The 22,061-nt window shown below is 37.1% G+C and overlaps 3 protein-coding genes across 8 annotated transcripts; 1 reads left to right on the forward strand and 2 right to left on the reverse strand.

Moving 5' to 3' along the window:
* Positions 1–80: 80 nt before the first annotated feature.
* On the reverse strand, positions 81–6,829 carry LOC113724939 (uncharacterized). Of its 5 annotated transcripts, none has more exons than XM_072073360.1 (16): positions 6,546–6,829; positions 5,123–5,583; positions 4,884–5,006; positions 4,377–4,518; positions 4,069–4,178; positions 3,197–3,255; positions 2,958–3,052; positions 2,755–2,857; positions 2,517–2,611; positions 2,370–2,432; positions 2,127–2,202; positions 1,902–2,010; positions 1,442–1,554; positions 1,190–1,248; positions 794–902; positions 81–602 (listed from the first exon to the last, which is right to left on the reverse strand). In XM_072073360.1, exons 2-16 carry the CDS (start codon positions 5,508–5,510, stop codon positions 468–470), a joined length of 1,779 nt encoding a protein of 592 aa, XP_071929461.1. In that variant the 5' UTR covers positions 5,511–5,583; positions 6,546–6,829; the 3' UTR covers positions 81–467. The 5 variants fall into 5 exon arrangements, with proteins under 5 accessions (XP_071929461.1, XP_071929460.1, XP_071929459.1 ...); XM_072073359.1 differs by having other exon boundaries at positions 4,069–4,214; XM_072073358.1 differs by having other exon boundaries at positions 4,069–4,226.
* A 451-nt stretch (positions 6,830–7,280) lies between these two features.
* LOC113728275 (G-type lectin S-receptor-like serine/threonine-protein kinase At5g24080) lies at positions 7,281–11,059 on the reverse strand. Its single transcript, XM_072077198.1, has 5 exons — positions 10,717–11,059; positions 8,766–10,105; positions 8,481–8,661; positions 7,917–8,370; positions 7,281–7,791 (listed from the first exon to the last, which is right to left on the reverse strand). Exons 1-5 carry the CDS (start codon positions 10,971–10,973, stop codon positions 7,453–7,455), a joined length of 2,571 nt encoding a protein of 856 aa, XP_071933299.1. The 5' UTR covers positions 10,974–11,059; the 3' UTR covers positions 7,281–7,452.
* Positions 11,060–14,248: 3,189 nt separating this feature from the next.
* On the forward strand, positions 14,249–18,169 carry LOC113724940 (uncharacterized). 2 transcript variants are annotated; one of them, XM_027247854.2, is made up of 4 exons: positions 14,249–14,621; positions 15,515–15,673; positions 16,806–16,871; positions 17,385–18,169. In XM_027247854.2, the coding sequence occupies exons 1-4, from the start codon at positions 14,448–14,450 to the stop codon at positions 18,051–18,053; spliced, it is 1,068 nt and encodes a 355-aa protein (XP_027103655.1). In that variant the 5' UTR covers positions 14,249–14,447; the 3' UTR covers positions 18,054–18,169. The 2 variants fall into 2 exon arrangements, with proteins under 2 accessions (XP_027103655.1, XP_027103657.1); XM_027247856.2 differs by having other exon boundaries at positions 14,250–14,621; positions 15,515–15,655.
* Positions 18,170–22,061: the final 3,892 nt, after the last annotated feature.

The raw sequence follows: 22,061 nt of genomic DNA on the forward strand, positions 1-22,061 counted from the left end.
CTTCTCGCATCCCCTTCATCAGTTCATGCTTCTTCCCGACAAAAGAGTCGAAGTAACATCCCCCACTTAAAAACTGAAAAGACCCAAAAGAGGTATCCACTCTTATCACTCTTGTGAGATAGGAAAGGAGAAATCTATCCCATTGGAACCTTCGAATTACAGATGACTTGAACGCATGCCTGTCCGACTGACAAGGATACGAAGATGACAGGCGTTGTGCATTCATCAAGTCCCAAACCACCCAACTCTCTCACAAAGACAGAAGCTTTCTTGCTAGCGATCTAATTAGACAGCTCATGTTGTTTGGAACCATTAGCCAAAAGTAAAGTCACTTTCCCTACATTCAAAAGAATCTAGAATATGAACGAGCAATTGCCTGCTCGAGCGTATTATAGCTGAAACAGATGGGAACTTACACCTATTAATATTGCCAGGGAACAGATGGTTGAAACCATAAGACAACAGAATCAAGATATGGATGTGACTCGCACCGAGTTATCAGCTGATCCAGTTAAAAAGATGGGCAACGTCGGATGCCAATCTACCGTTGTTACACATGCACTGTGAGGAAGAGTTCTCATCCCAGTTGTACAATCTCGAACCTGATAACATGAAACAGTAAAAAGTGTGAGTAATTGCCCGAAAAGTTAAAGGTACCATGAAATTTAATATCCAACAACCAATCACCAACTCAAAACTAAAATCAGCCGATATTCCATCATTGGAACGTTGAGTTTAACATGCAATGACTAGAAGTTTATGAAGTAGCAACAGCTTAATGCATGGCCATTACCTGATATATGGGTGCTCTTACTGAATTAGAAGTCAGCAGAAGTCTTTTCCCATTAGCATCTAAAGCCATTTCATGTCTACAGTGCAATGAGTTCTCAAAGTTGCAGAACCTACAGCACAAAAGCTCCCATCAACATGTTCATTTCCATTTGTCTAAAATTTTGCCAGTATGTCATCATCATAATAAGCAAAATTAAGATGACAATTGTGAATCTACAAATGGGGGAAACCTGAAGTAACGGGAATGAGCGAAAGACATAAAGAAACAACGAAAGTCATTCCAGGGATGCACAGGTAAAGGGTTCATAATACCATGGTGACTTCGTTCAACCTTAATTGGGAAGAATTGCAAAGCATCCAAAAATATTAAAATCACGTGGTCAAGCAATTGAAATACCTGCTGCAATTTCTTGACCAAAGAATTTTGCCTTGATTGTGCAAACTCCATTCAAATATCTGGCAATGAACTACTAAATTAAATTCTTATTCATAAAAAAAACTGCCATGATGTAATGAAATATCACGAAAGATGAAGGAAAATGCCAGAATAAATTTTAGCAAATGGACAAGAAGTTTTGATGTGATACAGCACTACTTGCATATGTATGAAGCTAACAATGAAAGGGGAGCTGATACACTGAACTCTTACCTTTCCATCTGCACCTAAGCTGAAAATGCTTGTCTCATCAGGCCCAAAATGAACAGAGCTAATTGCAGAGTCATGAGCTGGCCACCCAGTAATTTGCAGGCCAGCAGACATATCTATACCAGTCAAGGTGAAATACCTACTAGAATTTTTAAATCACACCACCATAAAATTTGAAAAATTATGTCAAACGCATTTAACTACATTACTCATTATCAAAAGAACATCTTAATTATTTTCTTCATCTTTTCAACATTTTCTCTAAAATTTGCTGTAGTATAATCTAGCATTAATTTATTCTTGGTCTTATGTAAAGACAGGGCTATTATAGACATTTGATACCCTCTTTCACTTCTATTTCCAATATGTTGCTGACAGGGTGGGATATGCAAACACATAAAACACACCCTCAAGGATGTTTTGGGAGGTTGGGGAATTCATTTTCCTCATGACTGAAGGATACCAAACATATGAATCATTCCATCAGTTGCTGCAGCTGCTAAAAGCTTCCCGTTGTGATTGAAACATACTGAAGTAATTGCTGGAGGATCTTTACCTAAAGGAAGGACTGTCTTCAATAAAATTGAGAAGAGGTAAGGCCTCAGGACAGTCATCCAAATTTAACATGATAAAGCATAAGAAGGCTCTAGCATCAGGAAACCAACAAAGCATGTATACGAACACATACCATAGCCTTCCATGACCGCATGTTCCATACAGTCAAGGATGCAAAACCCAATTTATCAATATAATTTGTTCCATGCCTACAAAAGTGCTTTTAGTCTTTATCATTCATGATCAGACAAAACATAACGAAATCTTCCCATGCAATCTTTATGATTCCATGCACTTGGGAAAAACCATCATAAGAAGAGCAAAAAACAATGGGGATCATAGACCATGATGGGTATCAAGTATAACTAAGACTTACCCTCTGGATGCTGAAGCAGAGACGAATATTGGCTCCACCGGGCTGCATTTAATATCCAAGACACTGCAATAAAAAACCAATATCATGGAAATCATTCACAGACATGAAACTCATTTTTTATCTTGCTTGAGTAAGATAGATGAACACCTTGGGAATTCTCTATTGGAGTTAAGATCACAAACAACACGCTTAGCATCAACATTCCATGCTTTAATGCATCCATCAGCAGTCCCAATAAGAAGCTTTCACCAAGATCAACAATATAAACATTTGCACTTAGATCCAGTCAGGTAGCAATCAAACATCTATTCATCAAAAAGTGAAAAGAAAAACACATAGACAAAGACACATATTGTGATTGGTTATACTGCCAGCTCGTACATACCAAGCGATCAGATTTACAATCCCACTCAAGTGACAGGACCTCAGCACCACAATAGATGGTTGCATTCCTCGATGCAGGCGCTGATGAATCATACGTCCAAATCCTTCATTTAAGATTACAGAAGTCGTCATAAAACAAATAACTATAAACAAAAGGATACTTTTAAGCTAAAATGAATCCAGGAGTTTAGCTTGGTTGCGTACCTGACTGTGCCATCTACAGAAGCACTTGCAATATTGTCTCCAGATGCAGAAAAACGACAACGGCTGATTGGACTCGTGTGGCCCAAAAATCTCTCCTGCCAATTAACAGTTTCAGAAGCATGATGTTACAAAGTGATAAAGATTATTAAAGATGATTTTTAAGACTTGAAACAGAGTGATCAAAAGCTTTTCCCAAAAAAAAGGCAAAAGCACTGCAAGAGGAATTTTAATGAGATTACCTGAAATTCAACTTTCACTTCTGGAAAATCTTCATCTCGATGCATTTCACCGTCAGTTTCTGCAATAAAATGACCAAAAAAAATTACAAAACACCCGAACAATCATGGCACTTTAGGCAAACTTGATTTAAAACCCAATCATTAAGCACAGACTCACAACCCACTGCTTTAAAAGCCAATTTAGAGCAGACCTTCAACTATGAAATTGTAAAAAGTGGCGCTTGTAGTAACTGATGCCTAATCAACTATTCAACTAAACTTGGTATGCGAATTTGAAAAAATTTTTTCATAGGTAACCATTCAGCAATAAAAGAAGTAACTTTTTGAGTTTTTACCAAGATGTAACAATTGAACAAGAGTATTGTCTGTGATCCAAGAAGCCAGTTTGTGATTTCGAGTTATACTGCCACCTTACTATTTATGTGGAAATGATGGACAAGATGTCCACATCAATGAGTACAGGGGTATCCATCTTTTGTGTTGTTGTACACTATTCATTTCCTTTGTGCCAAAAGATCAAATTTTACCTAATTTCGCACTTATATAAAGTAGTGTTAATGCCACACCTAACACGTATGCAATATAACAAATTGTTAAAATATTTGTAAAAAGTAATTCCTAAAAACTAAGTGGTACATTTTTGCCAATTTTAAATTTTGAATTAAAAAATAGTATGGATTTTATTTCTAATTTTGTGTTTTTCCTCTAGATGTGCACTTAAGATTAGTTTTCATAACCATTGGTAGTTAATTCCTCAAAAGTTAGTTTCACAAAGAAAGTAAAAAGAGAAAATACACTACATACCAAATTAAACAGTTTTCTCCCTCTACATTCTATATAGATATATAGGTTCTGTGTCACCAATAAATTACCTTGTGCTGCTATCAAATCATGGCTTCTTTCACTCCCACTAAGATGACTATCTACCCTAGAAGTTGAATGAAAATCCTCAGCAGGCATATCACCACTTTGATCCTGAATGCTGTTGATTTTACCAAGATCAGATGTCGATTTTACCCTGCGTGAAATGCTATTTTCTTCTGCATTAGCAGCTGCAAACTTTGATGAGCTGTTTGTTGCCAGGATTCCTACTTCTGCTTGTACTAAAGCATTACTGACATAAAAACAAGGAAGTTACTATCATTGTACACTGCAAAGCATCAACATTAATCACACTCACCTCCTGGACTGACTTAATTGGGCCTCCTTTTCCTCCAACAAGGCCTGGAGTTCTGACAGTTTAAGATTTAGTTGTTTAATGTCCTTCTTGAGGCGGTTCACAGTGATCCTTTCAGAACTGATCTTCAATAGAGCTGGGATTCGTGAATCGTCAAGGAGAAGATTGGTACAATCCAATCCAAATGGGTGTAACAAGACTTAATCTTTAGCAATGATAACTGTAATAGATGCATCAGACAGACTGTTGTCTTTCAACTAATTGCATCCAACTTGTCAAGTATAGAAAGCTTCACTGAAACAGACTTATTTCCATTCTTGAACATAAATGATCATGCTAAATTCAACAAATTCTAAGAAGAAATAAGTAAAAGCAGACGCTAAGATATTACCAGTAAGACTTATGAATCTATAGAACCATAATCAATGAAAAAAGTTCTAATACATTTGCAGGAAAAAATTGGAAAGATGAAGGACATAAATGAAAGAGATATTCTGTACTGAAGGATATGAGTACCATTAAACATCTTGCTCAAGAAATTTCTAACAGACAGATGCAGTGCATTGTACCACTCCTTTGTGAAGTACATGCGAAACTGTGGTTCCAAATGTGGGTTCTTGAGATATGGAATGGCTGCAGGAATTCATATGGCAGATGTAAATCAGGAAAAAAAAACATGATTGTACTTGGTGACAACCAAGAGTCAAGATAGATAGATAGACAGAGAGAAAGAGCGAGAGAAGACCCACCAAACCATGAGGCCCACTCTTGGTTGTTTTGGAGCAAGTTAGTCCCATGGGCATCAAAGAATTCCACGACTTTGTCCTTCCTTCTTGATTGTATTGCATATACTATATAATAACGTAGAATAGAGACATGCAACTTCAACAGTGCTTCAATATGTGCTGTTTCAGATGAAGAAAAGCACTGCTTGAAAAAACTCAACAGATCAACCAAACTTTCAGCCTGAAACTTGGGAATATATATGGAGAAAACCAAGTCCAATATCTTTTCGACTTGAAACCCTTTACCAACATCAGTGGCTAACTCTTTCTCGAAAGATTGGAGAGTAGTAGTGAATCCTCTGAACACAAGGAACTCTCTAACAAGCTCCTCTGCATACAGCATATTTTCCATCTTGCCCTGTTATCATCTCTCAGAAAGGCAAGCCTCTCAGTACTTCAAAGCCAAGGACCAGCATAATTTAATTCTGTGCAAAATGTACTCCAAGTTAGAAAATGTGAGAAAAATTCTAGCCTCTAATTGACCAAAAAAAAATCCAGGTTTGGTATCGTAAATCAAGCTCTAAGGGTAACACAGCATGGAAAACAAATACTTGGGTATGAAAATAGAAGAGCATTTGAGTGGGTGTTAATGAATTTAACACATACACTGTGCTTTTTCTCAAGTAAGAAACTTAGACAACACTAAACACTGCATAGTTTTTTGACAGAAGAAACCTAAAATGCTCCAAATTTGAAATCATGAATTCACAAAAAAAAAAAAAAAAAAATGAACCCAACTTGTTAGTGATACTGAATATGAAAATAAATAGGCTGCATTGATAAACATAGTCTACCGAGCTTAGTTGTTTCAGCTTTTAGTTTATGTTAATCAAATAAAGTAAAAGCCATGTTAAAGGAATTATATAAAAGTGGCAGTAGTGTGCACTTCTCTAGAATAGCTAGTAAGGTTTTGGTTCGGTTGGACTTTCCTAAATTATTCAGTAGAATTTTTGCAACAATTCCTTAGTCTTAGCTCCTTGTATATTCTCCTCAGAAACTATAAGAATTTGATCCGGTTGGACAAATCTCTCTCTCTCTCTCTCTCTCTCACGGGGGCATTGTGCAAGTTGATGCACAACAATTATTCAAATCCCACTAAAATAATTTTAGAGATTCTTAATCGTTTAGCACTAACTGGTCAGTACTCTTAATAAGAATTCCATGGAAAGCTAATACAGCCAAATATAGTAAATCAACAGAAATTAGTAGCATAGTAGTTGAATCAACTCGATTTGCAAAGTCAATACACAAGTAATGGATACAGCCTTAGAGCTAAGCTTATAATTTCCGAAATCAAGAACGAATGAAAATTAAATTCAAATAGAAAAAATCAGCTCCTAGAAATTGAACGGGCACTAATTCGGGAGAGTAGAACTACTGTACTCACCAAATGGAGACAAATATTTGAGTCTTACTACGGCCTTGTTTATCTCTAGCCGTTCTCAGCCCTCTCGTCCGGCGTTCCGACCGATGGTGTTCTAAATTTTCCAACAGCTCCTACAAATCTCGTTGATGCGGAGGAGGACTTGATTGATATCTGACTTCCGTCCCTGTAGGCCGGAAACGAACAGTAATAGATACGTAAGGAGATGACTGAACCTGGGCAACGCTGTCGTTTCTTCGTATGTCCGGGTCCCCACCTCGTAATTGGCATAATAAAAACGATTTTTTATTATGACTAGTGGAAAATAGCACGCCTTATGGTGTGTAAATTTTTTTTAAAAAAAATATTTTTATTAAAATCAACGGAATTATTAGCAGTCCTTTTTTCGTTGCAAACAAAAAAGAAAATAAAAGATATTGTGATTTATTTGCAAACAGAAAAAAAGAAGAAGAAGAAGAAGAAGATATCCTTAGTAAATATTTACTTTTGTGATGGTAAAATTGAAAAAAAAAATCAAATATGAGAAAAAAAATTCTATACCAACCCCATGCCTCATGCTTTATACTACTATCTAAAATGATATTTGTACGGTTAGTTACTTTTGAGTATATGATACATTCAAACTGAAATTTACTCTTTTCATCATTGCAGCTTCTTCAACCAATCATTACTTCGGGAGAAGATAAAAACTGCTCTACATATATAAAACTGTTCTAGTAGTTTTATTTACTGCATCTAATTACTCGATGGAAATTGGAATTCTAAATCTGAATCACCTTGAGAACATTAACACCCATGTACAACGAGCAAAAACAGTGCTTGATTGATATGCATGGAAGTGCCTGCCTACATTTTTACATGATGTACTAATCGATTCTTTTCCTGATTTTAATTGTCATCTAGGTGATCATCATCTAGGTGACATGGTGGAATAACTGCATGTAGCGCGAGACGATGGATGAGAGGTAATGGTGAAGGAGCTGAACTGGTTTAACTCTCTTTTCATGGCCTTGTACACACGATCCAACCCTTCTTCAATCAACTCTAGGACGGTCTGTGGCATTGGCGGCGTATTAATGTCGACTGTTCCTTCCAGCATCTTCACCGCTTCACCCATGAAGGGTCTCGTGGAAACCTCATCTTGGATGCACCAGAATGCCGTTTTCAGAGCTCTTATCAGCTCTCCCTCTTCCACTCTTCCTTCCATTCGTCTGTCTGCAACTTTCATTGGTGATCCGCTTGTCAATTCCTGGAAATACATCAGTGAGTGCTATTTGTTGTATCATTTTGCTTCTCAATAAACAAAAGGAAGAACTGAAGTCAGAAGAAATGCTTGCAAACATCCGTGAAAACTCTTCAGGCATACTCATTTACCTTGAAAGCCCACCCGGGGAAAAAGAAATCCTCTGCATCAAAAGTCATATCAAGATTTCTCCGCCCCCCAATGATCTCCAGAAGAAGCATCCCATAACTGTAAACATCGGCCCTTACAGTTATGGGCCTATTGCTGACCCATTCAGGGGCTAGATAGCCTCTGGTTCCTCTGATCATGGTGACCACCTGTGAGTGCTCTCTCCCCATCATTTTTGCTAGTCCAAAATCAGACACTTTCGGACAAAAACTTTCATCCAAAAGGATATTTTCCGGCTTGATGTCACAATGAATTATCCTATCCCGGCATTGCTCGTGAAAGTAGGCAATTCCCTGGGCGGTGCCGAGAGCTATATGAAAGCGCGTTGACCAATCGAGTAGCCTGTCTTGGCAATTGTTGGAGGGAAATATCCATTTGTCCAACGACCCATTTTTCATGAATTCATAAACCAAGAGCCTGTCAATGATCAAGTTTTGCAGGAGAGTTTGAGAAAATAGCGATTTTTGGAGTTTAAGGTGCTATGGGAAATTATGAATTTGAATCTCTTCTGCTGGAAAAATCTTTACCTTTGCAACCCCTCCGAGCAGTATCCGCAGAGACGAACCAAGTTCATGTGATGCATGGAACTTATGGTATTCACCTCTGTAACGAATTCTTTCTCCCCATGTGGCAGAATCCTGTCAAGCTTCTTGACTGCAATCAGCGTTCCATCACTTAGGGTTCCCTTGTATACGCTGCCAAATCCACCTGTCAAATTTGGCTACGTTAGACTCAATTTAACCTTTTTTTTTTATTTCACAAATTTGTCTAATTTTGCTTTCCCGAATAGTTTAAAGTTGCTCAGTATTTACCTGTTCCAATCAAGGTGGAAAAGTTATTGGTGCTATACTGCAATTCCTTGTAGCTGAATTTAATTGGAGCTCCAGAGAAAATAAAAGAGTTGTCAAGGGCTCTCTTAAAGGCTCTCTTTCTATGAACACTGATGTATAGCAAGCAAACGAGCAGCACAATCAGGACCATCATGCTAAGGACAATTGGAAGCACCAGAATCTTCTTCTTTGATATCTCAGACCCATCTGAAGATGAATCTTTTGTGCTTTCAGATGAGCCATTCGATTGAACCTTCACGAACAAGGTCGAGCCTGGATCCTCAAAGCCACCAAACTCCAGGCTACTCAGAACCCAACAGTAGGGTTTTTCCTCATTGAGCCCGTAAACAGAAGCAACACAGTCACAATCAGATAGACAAGCATCACCACACTTTGATACAGTCCCTATATCACTATAATTTGCAATAACTGATGAACCATAGAAATAGTAATTAGTTTGTTGAAGTGTTGAAATCTTAAACTGGGATGTAAGATTCTCACGATGACGACCGCATTTCCCAGTCAGAGATGAATTTGCCCAGCAGAATCCGTCATTGCCAGCATTGGAACCTGCCAAGCATGTGCAGGATGCATTCGTCTTACTCCTGTCTAAATTACATATCCCATTCCCGCAAATACCAGCAATATCACATGGATTAGAGACCGCAGCCCATTCTGAGACCCATTGCCGTGACCCATTAACATCATTGTCCCATCGATAAAGCCGTAAATTGCCATTCATCTCAAGCGTCAATCGCCTAAGAACAGATGGCCTGTCTGTCTGGTTTGTGGCCAAGGATAAGCCTCCATTATCACCATCATTCTTGTGAACATAGACGGCTCCATCAGAGGACGAATCATACGTGATTCCAAAACTTCCTGCTTCATCCAAAATTGCAACTACATTGCCGGTCACATTGGATATGTCAGGTCCTGACCAGTAGGAGTAATTGGCATAAAGTTCAGGCATAAAACCATACTCAGGCAAGTTATATGTCAAAGCGAGGTTTAGTGAAGTGGGCTGCTGTAACATTTTCAGTGTATAAAAACCACCATATGCAGGTAATATTGAAGATGTTAATTCCAGAGAGACTGGTAAGGGTTGGCCTGGTAGAAGTGTATCAGAAGGGTGTGAAAAACTTTGCCAAACAACAGTTAGGTTCCTGCTGTATAGAATGAAATTGCCGTTTTCTGACATGGATGCTGCTTCCACACCTGCATTGGACGTATTTGAAGTCCAAACTGTGGTGTGTTTATCAATAAGCAGAAGACTTCCGGTGGTGTCAAACTCCAAGATTGCATCTTTGCTGACTGGAGAGTTTCTATTCAGATGATCATTGAGAGAAAGTGAAAGGGTTGGCCAAAGATATATATATATATATATACACACACACACACACCTGCAAATAGCTTGAAGTAAAGACTGAAGACTACTGATGGAGCAATATGCTGAGTCTTTCTTCTAATTGTAGAACCAAAAAGATCCAATCTCATGATTTCTTTTTCTTGCATCATAACTAAGCAGGGTTTTAATGTGGAATTACAGGGAGAATTAAGGGATTATTTTCTCACACTAGATCAAGAACGCTCAAGCACTGGCAGGGTGTCAATCTGTTGATTTTCTTTTCATTTTTTTTTTCTCAAAAAAGGATAAATGAGATGGACTATTCTATATTAGCAATTCAACTAAAGTTGGTATGTCCAACCAACCATGTAATTTAAGTTGGTAAAAACAGTAACATGAACAGGAAATATATGCACCAGACTCGACAGAAATACTAATATCTTGTGTGAGCAACAAAATATTTGGCTAGTATGCTCTCAAATCTACAGCATGCATAAAATGATACAAGTAACAACTCCATGCAATTTCAAGTTGTGCTTGTGCAAGCAGAAGCCGAAGCAATGGAATTCAGCTATAAGGTGAACTCACATGTAAGCGGACCAAACTAGTACTCGATCTCCAGGAAGTTTTGCAAACCAAATGCCCAAACGAAACTGATCATTACGCGAGTCTGCAGGGGCAAACCCGAAAGCAAATGTTCCATTGTCGGAATTCCACGTTTGGTTTTCAGAGGCTAGCAATCTGGAACCCAGGCTAATTCTCCCACCCATGCATCCATCAATGTCAGCTAAAACTAGCAAACATAAGAAGGTCCAAAGGGTGATCATTAAAGAATGGAAAGCCATGGTAATTGAGCTCTCTCAAGCTGAAAGACGCCGAGAAGAATTTTAAACCCCCAAAAAAAAGTTTTAGAAACGTCCCCCGAATTGGCTTGGTGTCTTATTTATCAAGGAAAACTACTTCTTGCGGATTGAATTAGGGAGAATGGAGGGAGAAATAACATAGCTTAGTGTTGAAAAACCAAAAAAAAGGGCAAGAAAATGGAGATGATTTAACACGTGTACAGTGGTGGTTGAGCTACAATGTTGAAAAAAAACAAAATCCAGGGAATGGTCGGCTTGGGAAATTATTGGATTTTACATGTACGTGTATATCTCTTTGTGGCCTTCAAACTTTAAAGACGCCCTTTGACTATATACACTCCAAAATGCACAAATGTGATTTCTTTTTTTCTCTTTTTCACACTCGCCATTAACATCTGAAACTTCCTACACGCCAGTTATTTCGTTTTCCATTCCTAACCATTCGTATTGACAATGGTGAAGAAAAAAAATGCTTCAGAACAATTATTTTCTTTAATTTTTTGGATGTCTTGATCTAAAACTACAAAAATGCCTTACTGTATATAAGACGAAGGGGTTCCAACTGCGAAAGTTCGTGAATACAAAATTTCAAACTAGAACATCAAAACTGATTCAATCTACGAGCTTGAATTTCTCCAAGTGTTTGTTTTAGTAATATAGCAAGGAGGAGGAGGAGAACCTAAGCAGAAATAGAAAGCAGGGAGAACTTCATTGTGAAAAACAACGTCGAATTGAAACTTATTAGTTGGCATCCTCAAATTTTGTCAACGTTAAACTAACCCTTCTGACTTTGTGCGTGCATGGTCAAAGTGGGGTATTCTGGCAATTACCCTTCCTATCCTGCATCTGTATTGTATTGATACGTAATGCACCATGATTGTGATATGATTTAAAGAAAACAGATATGCGTCCCACCTATTATTGTCGGGCCTCAATTGTTCAGGGCCAAGACTTTTTATTCTTCTTATTTCTTTTTTCTTGTGAATCAGGCAAAAAGTAGGTTCAATTTCTCAGTTTTGATTGACAAACACAAGGGCATAACCCCCCAAAAAAAAAAAAGAAAAGAAACACACGGCATAAGAACAAGATTAGAGAAAACAAAATATATTCTTTTTTCCCCATAATTTCCCTAAAGGTAAAAGACTATAAGCTTAGATTTTGTGAAACAAATCACCTCATACAATTAGGTTGTGTTTCTCCTCTTAGAATAAAGTTTGATTCTTAATGTCACAACTCACAACCTCCACTTCACTCTTTTTTTTTTTTTTGGGGAGGGGGGGGGGGTGTTTGGTTCTCCCTCCCTTACTAGAAACCTACAAAACAATGGCCCTCTTTGGCAAGTAAGTTATTTGAGTATTTGTCTAAAATTTTACTGTAGAAATTGTAGGAAAAATTTTTGAAGTGTATAGTTTAAAAATTTTGAAAATTTTTTTGAAATTACTAAAGCTAAAATTGTTAAAAAATTTATAGCGGACAAACTTGGCAAAAAACTTGCTTGCCAAACAAGATCAATGTGTTTCATCAATAGATCAAGCTTTTTTTTTAATCAAATATAACTCCTTTTTTCAAAGGTCATTTTGTTGTGTTAATCTTTGGTCATGTGATAGCTAAAAAGAAAACAAATATTTTTAAAGACAATTTTTAAGAATACACCTTTTTAGAATGTTGATTTTAATTGAAAATAACTATGCACAACACAAACTTACACATCAAATAATTTAAAACATGATACGTCTTTCAATGTCAAAGCAACATTAACCATAACAAACCATGCATTTTCTTCTTACCTAATTATGAAAGTCGGTACTCATAAATTTGAAATATTTAACTTGGATAATACTTGTGCCACGTACATAAGATTGCCGAATGACAATTTATTTACTACTTTTTAGGGGAATGGATTTTTGGTAATTGACCTCCATAAGTATACCTGACAATTGGGCGGATTGGACGGGTTTTGGGCGGGTTGATGTTGGATTTTTATTTAAATGGATTACACCCAATCCGCCCAATATTAGATTGGGTTAATTTTGGGTTGGGTCATATTGGGTTATCTCAAACCCATGATCCATATATGACTCAATATATTAAATAATAGATTTTGATACATAAACTCTCTCAAATATATTTTCACATACAAAAAAAAATTCACACACATAAATACATTTTCACATAGATAGATATATTTTCACACATTAAAACACTCACAGATACAAACACACACTCACTTTTTAAGTTCATTTGAAATACGTTATTTTTACACATACAAACACACTAAAATACACACTAATATATTTTCACAAATACACACACATACTAACTGTTTAAACTACTTGGATCCAATTACACTTTAAAGAAAGTTATAAACTGAAATTTTGACTCAAAAAATAAACACAAAAGAATCATGCATGATAACACATCTGAACCGTTGTAAAATGGAGAAATTAGAAATTAGAAATAAACACAAAATTAATCATGTTGCATCCTAAAAAGATAACTTCTGAATTTGCATCTGAAATTTATTTTGAATATACCATGAGTAGAATTTGGCATTTGATCCTCCGTTCAACATTTTTGTGTTATACTCCATATTACACCGTATATCCTTTACGATTAGTTGACCATTCCTATGATCCTTATTATGGGTGTCACCTAATTCATAGTGTAACATGAAATATAATTCTAGTAAAAGTTTAACGAAGAATGCCAAGACTTAAATTATTCTTCTCTCATTCAAGAAAAACTTTAATCCGCTTGAGAGTCAAATTTGATGCTAACCAGAAATCTGGGTAGTAATATTTATAATTTGCACAAACTAGAAAGACAATAGTATAAGAATAAGTTTTACATCTTTCTCAAATGAAAGTGGAAGTTGGGCAACGGGTACCCAATACAAATACCCAATCCGCCCAAAATATATTTGGGTTTTTATTACCCAATCCAACATCTGAAATTAGTGGGTGGGTTGTTGAATTTTGGGCATAATTGCAGGTATATCCATAAGTAGAGCAACCCGTCTAATGGGCCATAGTTTTGTTGTCCAACAAGACACGCAGAGAAGGTTAATTGGCAAAATATATTGCTACAAATTTTATTTTTGAGAGGACTCAACTAGAAACATGTAAATATTTAAGGTTCCATTTGATCAACCCGGTAGAACAAAGGGCCAAATCGTCAATTTCGGCTTCAGCGCGTGGTGTGTAAATTTTTTTTTTCCAAAAAAAAAAAGGTGTAAAAGGAGAAAAAGCAATGAAAAAGCTCAAAATGGCCAGGTAACTTTCTTCCACTTTCCAGAACCGAATATTCAATTGAATCGCAAAGTTTAGGCATTGTTAGTCTGGCTCTAATTCAGAAAGTGCAACGAGCAGCAGCGTCGAACGTCTGATGCATCGCAAACCAAACAGAGCCTTGATACCTTAGCTTCCGGATTCTAGGTTCTAACCAAACCGCTGGTCCATGTCAGCCTCTCTCCTCGTGTACCATCCTTCCTCCGTTAACAGAATCCCCAATTCAACACTTGTTAGGGCTAGGGTTAGGGTTGGGGTTGTCAAGGTCCGAAAACAGGTTTTCACTTTCAATCCAATCTCATCATTCGTTGATTCTCTCGCCGGCAGGTCTCCTTCCAACAATGTATGATTTATCTAATTTCTCATCCTCTGGTTTTCAACACATGCATTCAATAGGGGGTTATTTTCATCAGTATTGGCATTTTTATTCGAATATTTGGTCTAGAATTGATGAAGAGCTGTTTCAAGGGAGGCGAAAAAAAAGAGAGAAAAAGAAATGCGGAAGTCAATCTCGGAATCGAATGATCATTTTATAATTAATTGAAAATTTGGGTACTCGAAATAAATTAAAATGACCACTGATACATTTTATGTGTTTGTTAGCCTTTTCTTTCAAATTGAATGTCTTGATCTGAACATAATCTGACATGAATTCTACAGTTGTTGATATTGCGGATGGTGTAAACTGGAAATATATATGAAAATAATCAATATCTTCTTGTGGATGGTGTTTCAAATTCTTTTTCTGTTCATCAGTATTCTCTGAATGAGTCCTTCGGGAAATGAGACAACACAAAAGTAGCTCAAATTTTTAGAGGCTCACACCTGGCCGGCCCTGAGCCTTGCACATAGGAGCTAGCCATTAAAAAAATTGCCTCGCGTGGTACTACCAGAGGTGCATAGCCTCGTTCACCTTTTGACAACTACTATTAAGGTGAACAAGGCTTGTACTGTAACCGGCTGGACTAATTTTGGGTTGGATAGCAATGGTTCTTTTCTTTCTTTCCCTTTATAGCTCCTACCTTGTTAGCTTTAATTCTACATTGCATGATCGTTGACCGTTTTCCAGGCATGCAAATGATACTTTGTGTTGAAGTCTTCGTCTCATTTTCAGCAATTTTGGCATGAATGTTGGAAAGCAAGTTTTTAAGTTTGTTTTTCCTCTATTGATGTTTCAGAAACTAAAGGTAAGTTCCTGATATCTAATGCTTCTTTCTTGTCTTTCCTTGTTTTCAGAGGTGGAGAATTTTTTGCCTTAGGCATGAAGGCTCCCCTTCAGAGTTTTTCAAGCCTGAGGCTGGAGAGCAAAACTTCTCCCAAGAAGTTCCCGCTTTCGATCAACCAAATAACGTGAATGGGATTTCAGATTTAAGGAAGGTTGGCATCATCAACCAAGTATAAGGCACTTTCTTTGACCTGTTTCTTCACAGTACCTTTGTTTGATTGTTGGATATTACTTCATCTTTTGAAACTGAGCTCTTCTTTATTCAGTTTAGTTGAGTATTATGTCCTTAGATAGTTACATCACAGCACCTTTTACGCTGGTTTTTTTAAAGCAAAGACAAAAACCTACAATGCAGGTATGATTATGTACCTCAGCTTGCAGTAGCCTTGAGTGTTTGAAAACATAATAGTATGAGGGCTCAACAGGACGTCTGACGAAATTAACAAAACTTTTAGTTGTTTATGAACATAGTTTGCTGCTATGTAGATATGAAGTAATTTTTTTAATTTTTGATAGATCTTTTCTCAAAAAACCAGTTAACTGTTGCAGATAACATTGCATCCATTTCTAGACACAGATTCATCAGAAGATTATTGCTGGGTACCTTTGAGTACTTACCTTAAAATTACCATTCACTTATTGAATTCTTGTGTATTCATGAAACAGATATAGTGCCTTGTACAAATGTTTACTATTCAAACAACTGCTCTGTTTTATTCGATGCAGCGATAAGAACAGTTTAGCCAATGGTAGGTATTGTGCACTTACTTAAAAGATCCCTGTTTCCAGCTCCTAAGTAAGAATAAGAAAAATTTAGCTGACAGTTAAAGAATGTTCTTCATTTGGATTTGCAGATCTTTTAAGGTTAAACCTCAGCAGTTCTAGTTGCTTTAGGAGCATGTTGTTGTCATCTTTCAGTCCAGATACATTTAGGGGACCTTTGATCTGGATTCCAAACTTAACGCTCATTTGACCTGTGGCTAGCTGCTTCCGTTTTTTACTTGAGCATGATATTTATTTCTGACCAATGATGCTTTGGTACTATGTTCACTTTCGCTTGGACTTTGATGTAATAGATATGTTAATTTGCAATCTCTTAAAATAAATCACTGAAGTAGCAAACTTAATTTGATTGAGTTTGAAACCTTTCACGAGCAAAAAGTTTTTGTGCTTCATTGGGTTATTCCGCTGCATTTATTTACATCTTCCATGCTGGTTGTACTTAATGATGGTTATCAGGAGACTTCCATAATTTTTTGGTTGGTGTTTGATATTTATGATAATTTTAGGCTCTTATTGCAGGCCAGAGATGCGTTTTTTAGGGCAGAGCCTTGGGTAGTGCCGTGGACAGCTAAGACTGTTATACAGGTATAGTTTCTTTTATAAAACAACAGAATTGTTTATTCAAACTCTTTGACATCAAAATAATTTAATACTCTCTAGTATTGTGATGAAAAGTTGGTTACTTTTTCTTTCATTTGCTTGTAGACACGATTTCCCATGAAAATGTCAAGAGTATAACTGCGTCAATTAAATAAAATTTTGCTTGAACCTGACTGGGATGTAGACTGCAAAGTATCTTTTTTAATCTGCCGTAGAAAATTTGTCACCCTGTCATTTTCTTTTCCAAGTCCTCATTAGATAGCTATATAAGTAAAGAACCACTAGAGAATGTGAGAAATACCTTGCAATAGATGTACTTACATTGGTCAAGTAATTATACCAACCACTTGTACTGCAATCCTAATGCCTTTATTCTTTGTAGAAGGGGCATGTTTTCAGTGAGCATTCGGTTATAAGATTAACATGAAACTTTCTGTCATTGAATGAAAAATTTTGTAAAATTTCTCAATTAGGGAGTAAGAATCTGTTTTTTTGTAGGTTATGCTCCTGTGGGTTTCTTCATTCTGGTTGGTAGGATCCTGGATTGTTCCTTTCCTGGCATATGCTTTGGGTTTCAGAAAGGAGTCATTGACGTACAGAGGGCAGGCCTTATACAGCCTTTTGACAGATGTTGCTGAAGGCCTTACTGGCATTGCAATCCTCCATCGCTGCCTTGCAAGGTTCCACCCACTTTCATCCGACTGGTTCAGGTTTAGTTTCCGAGGAAAGTGGCAAATTGATGTTGGCTTGGGCTGTCTTATGTTTCCCCTTGTTAATCAGCTGTCACAGGTCAACTTAAATTTATTTCCGTTGCTTCCCTCTTCACCTGTCACAGTCTCAAATGTTGAGCAATCTATTGTTGCAAGGGATCCAATAGCAATGACCCTGTATGCGATAGTTGTTGCAGTTTGTGCCCCCATATGGGAGGAGGTTGTCTTCCGGGGATTTCTGCTCCCTTCCTTAACTAAGTACATGCCTGTATGGTCCTCAATTTTGGTGAGTTCAGTAGCTTTTGCCTTGGCACATTTCAATGTGCAGAGAATGCTTCCACTTATATTCCTGGGAATAGTAATGGGTGTCGTTTTTGCACGAACAAGAAACTTGTTTGCATCGATCCTCTTGCATAGCCTTTGGAATGCCTTTGTATTTCTAGATCTTTTAAAGTAAAATTTTGGTTTATATGTATATACCTACTTTCAAAAATTCACGATATTCAAAAGTTGTCCATGTCTTGTTCTTCTTTGGACGTATCTATGGCAGATGAACTTTTCTTTGTTACTCAATGCAACTGAGCGTAAATTCTCTCCGCATTATGTCCGACTATGCTCTTCTTTTGCTGACGGTTATGCTGCATTAACATGTAATGATACTGATTCCAGCTCGATTGAATTAGGGTAAGATTTTCTTTTGTTATTTTGAATTTGTAAAAAGGTTTACCAAAGGTGCTTTGTAACCTGATGTAACAAAATAAATGAATAACAGATCAACGCCAACAATGTAGTCTTAGGCCACTCTGATGAATGATCTAGTGATAGACATAAGAAAATTAAGGAGATAATTGCTTGGATGCATGTCCATGAAACTAATATCTTTTAATTGTTAGCATGGCCTACCACCTTATGATGTTTATCTGAAAATTTCAATCATCATGTGTTCCATGTCTCTTGCTTGTTGCTTATCTAGTCCAATGCTGCAGCAGGCAGAAAGCTTTCTTTGCTCCGCTCCCCCCCCCCCCTCTCCTCTTTTTCCCCGGGGGAAAAAAGAAAGATATCCGTAGTTCTGTTGGGTGAGGATTTCAGCTTTCATTGAAATATTTCTGCAACATCAGGGTCAAAATTCTTGTCAATGACAATATTGGAAGCTGCGCCTCTGTGATTGCGTCATGGTCATGGGACTTCATTTCTTCGTTTATTGATTAATTTTAATCCTTCTACCATTTATTTCTTTTTTTGAGATACTGTTTGCTCATGACTCATTCGTTAGCTCTGGCGTGATTGAAGACATTCTGTGGACTTTAACGATTTTTAAACATATCCGTGTACCTTTGAAATACCCTCTTGTCTTTTAAGGGGACAGCAGAGGGACCATTCGGTTTCGGGCCACTTTCCAGTTCTGGTTTTTTGCCCCCTCTGAGCATTTCTGATGGCTCTATCTTTCTCCGACACCTGCGGGGACCTGTGTCTGGTATTTTTGTCTCTCTTCGTTGTTTGCAGATAATAATAATAGTACAATTATGAACGAAAATGATATGGCTTTCTGTGGCATAGCAACTTGGGAACTGATAAAGCGCTGCTGCTCGTGTTATTGGTACAGGTTTTTCTGATTTTAGATGTACATAATTTGATGCAAGTGATGTGAGTTTGGGCGCAGATTAGACGTCATTTGTGTTGTCACATAACTGTACAATTCATGCTTTCCAAGTTCTTTTACTAGTGCATGTTTTGTTGAAGTCTCTCCCTCGAAATGGTCTCTTCTGATTTGACGAGGCAAAGCCCATTGTCGAGTTTTTATTCTTTTAGTTAGTACTCGAAGCGACGTTCAGAATTTGATAATCTCATTGCAACTTTGCAATATTCAATTTTCATTCCACTCCCTTCTGTCCTTGATTCCCATCTTGCGCTCTTCAAAAATAGATATCCCAATTTGTTTTCTTTGGCTTATTCATTCCCTATATAAATACAACGTAACGAGGGTTAATAGATACCCCAATTTAGAGTTCAATCAGTTCCACAATTGCTGATTGGAGATACGCGAATTCATGAGATAATTCCCACAATTTAGAGTTTGTAAAATCAAACTAGTTTTTGAAGTTTAACATACCACATAGAACCTCGTCTTTGGCCCCCCCCCCCCACCCCCTTTGACACGATGCTAGGCACTTCTTTTTGTTCTGAGAGGACAGTAATAATTACCTACTTACTTGCCTCTGATGACTCGAACCTCTAGGTTACAGGTGAACCTCTCTATATTCTTTATTTTCTTTTAGAAGCCTTTTTTTTTCCCCCCGACCTTTGGCATGATGACTGAAGCCCGCCGTTCCCGCCAAAACTATCCACATTTCTATACCGTGCATGCCGTGTTTTGGAATTTGGCATCTAATATGCTTGCAGATATGAGTTTCCTTCAAATCCATAGTTTAAAAAACCTTCTAGAAATTGAGTTTCTTGCTTCTTGAAAAGTGTGTATATGTATAAATGGAGACTATGAAAAGGGAGCGAAGCAGTCCAATTTTCGCCGAGAAGAATGGCGATCGGTCCTGCCCATCCGTTGAGCAGGCATAGTTCGTTCGTGCACACTTGAGGCCGCTGGAATTGGGAACCCGTTTGATAGAGTTCTTAGCTGATTTTGCTTGCGTCCTGTAATCAGTGGTATTCCAGCGGGTCTTAGATATTTCTTTGCGTTGAGATTCTTTAATGACAACGCATGATAGGTCTCCTATTTCCCACGTAGTCCATGGGTCGAATTCTAAGGCTACAAATCTTTTGTGAGCATGTAGAAACTGGGGCCTTGAAGTCGGAATTCCTGGATACCTTGTTGCATTGTGGATCGGTTTTCATGTTGAAGCTTCAGATATCATGCTAGTAATAACATGACAGAGACATTTTCCTTTCGATGTTCCTGCAGTTCTCAAAATTTTTTCCTTTCGTTTGTTTTTTTTTTATCGATTAAATTTGGTTGAAGTTCTTGTGGTTTAAAGATTTTTTGCATACAGAAATTGTAGTGGGTAGAATCTTGTTAGGGTATCAGCCCAAGTGTTTGAAAAAGAAAAAACCAACAATTTAATAGAAAACAATATCTAGCATGAACGATGAGCAACGCACAAGAATTAACGTGGTTCGATTTAATCACCAAACCTACGTTCACGGAAAGGAAAACTTGTTCTTACTATAAGAGAAAAAACATCACAAGATTACAACTTGTTTTCCAAGTCCCAACTCTTGCATAACGCTCACACACACTAAGAACTCTCTCACTCCTTTCTTGTTTGTTTTTGTAGTATGCCAACCTACCTATTTATCGAGAATATTACTTGATAAAAAAATCAAATAACAATTGAAAACTAATACTAATTTCTAAACTCATATGGAGTAGGAAATAACATCTAATTCTAAACTAAATAAGACTTTACCTGACTACTATTTCAAGTAACTGAAACTAAGTAGCAAATTAGTTACTTTTCACACCAAATAAGAATCTTAACTAAAAGAAATAAAACCAATTTCTTGACAATCTCCATCTTGGCGAATATTTCTTTTCGCAAACACAGCAAATCATTCAAAAAAAAAACTCCATTTATCTTTTCCCACAAAATACCTTGGTGCCTAGCTACACATCCGAATCAAGACAGACATATTTTCAACTGATTCAATCGGTAAATGAACGTGTGTACCTAACCGAGTCCAACATCTAATTGACTCGTGAGAGGGGCCTCAATTCACCCTCTCCCACAGCAAGACTTTTTCTCTTACCACCATTTATAATTTGAGAGCATTCCTGAATCGCCTTCTGTTCCCAACCCATTGAGGTATTCAAATGGTACAAATTACTATATTTCTTCCCTATCAACAAGACCGTCTCGCCAGGTGTAATTTTCAAGACTCCACCTGCAGCGAAAAAATGGTAGCCTTTGGAGTCTAATTGGTTCAAAGAAATTAGATTCCTTCGTAATTTTAGGACAAAATCACACCACCCAAAGAACGAATCCCTCCATTCAACATTTTGATTTTCACCACTCCAACACCTTTAATTTGACAAGTAGATCCATCACCTAAGGACATAAAACCTGTCTTATTTCTTTGAAGAGTATCAAAATAGTCTAATTTGAAGGAAACATGTGAAACACAACTAGAATCTAAAATCCAACCATCACGGGAATAAATATTATTACCTTTAGATATTGTGAGAATATCTCTATCCGATGCATATCCAACAACACCATCATAGTCATTCTCATCATTTTTCTTTTGATGAGGGCAAACTCATGACAACCAAAGCACTGGATATCATCATTTCTCTTTACCTTTGAATCACCTGTCTTAGATTCATCATCAAATTGATTTCCTCTTTTATTCTCATCTTGAGCAATTAACGCAGTATCTTGTGTCCCGTCCTAGTTTACCTTCTTTTTATTTTTCATGATATAACAAAGAGATTGCACATTCTCGAACTTTAAAG

Source organism: Coffea arabica, chromosome 2c (assembly GCF_036785885.1).
Source record: "Coffea arabica cultivar ET-39 chromosome 2c, Coffea Arabica ET-39 HiFi, whole genome shotgun sequence".
Lineage (NCBI taxonomy): Eukaryota > Viridiplantae > Streptophyta > Magnoliopsida > Gentianales > Rubiaceae > Coffea > Coffea arabica.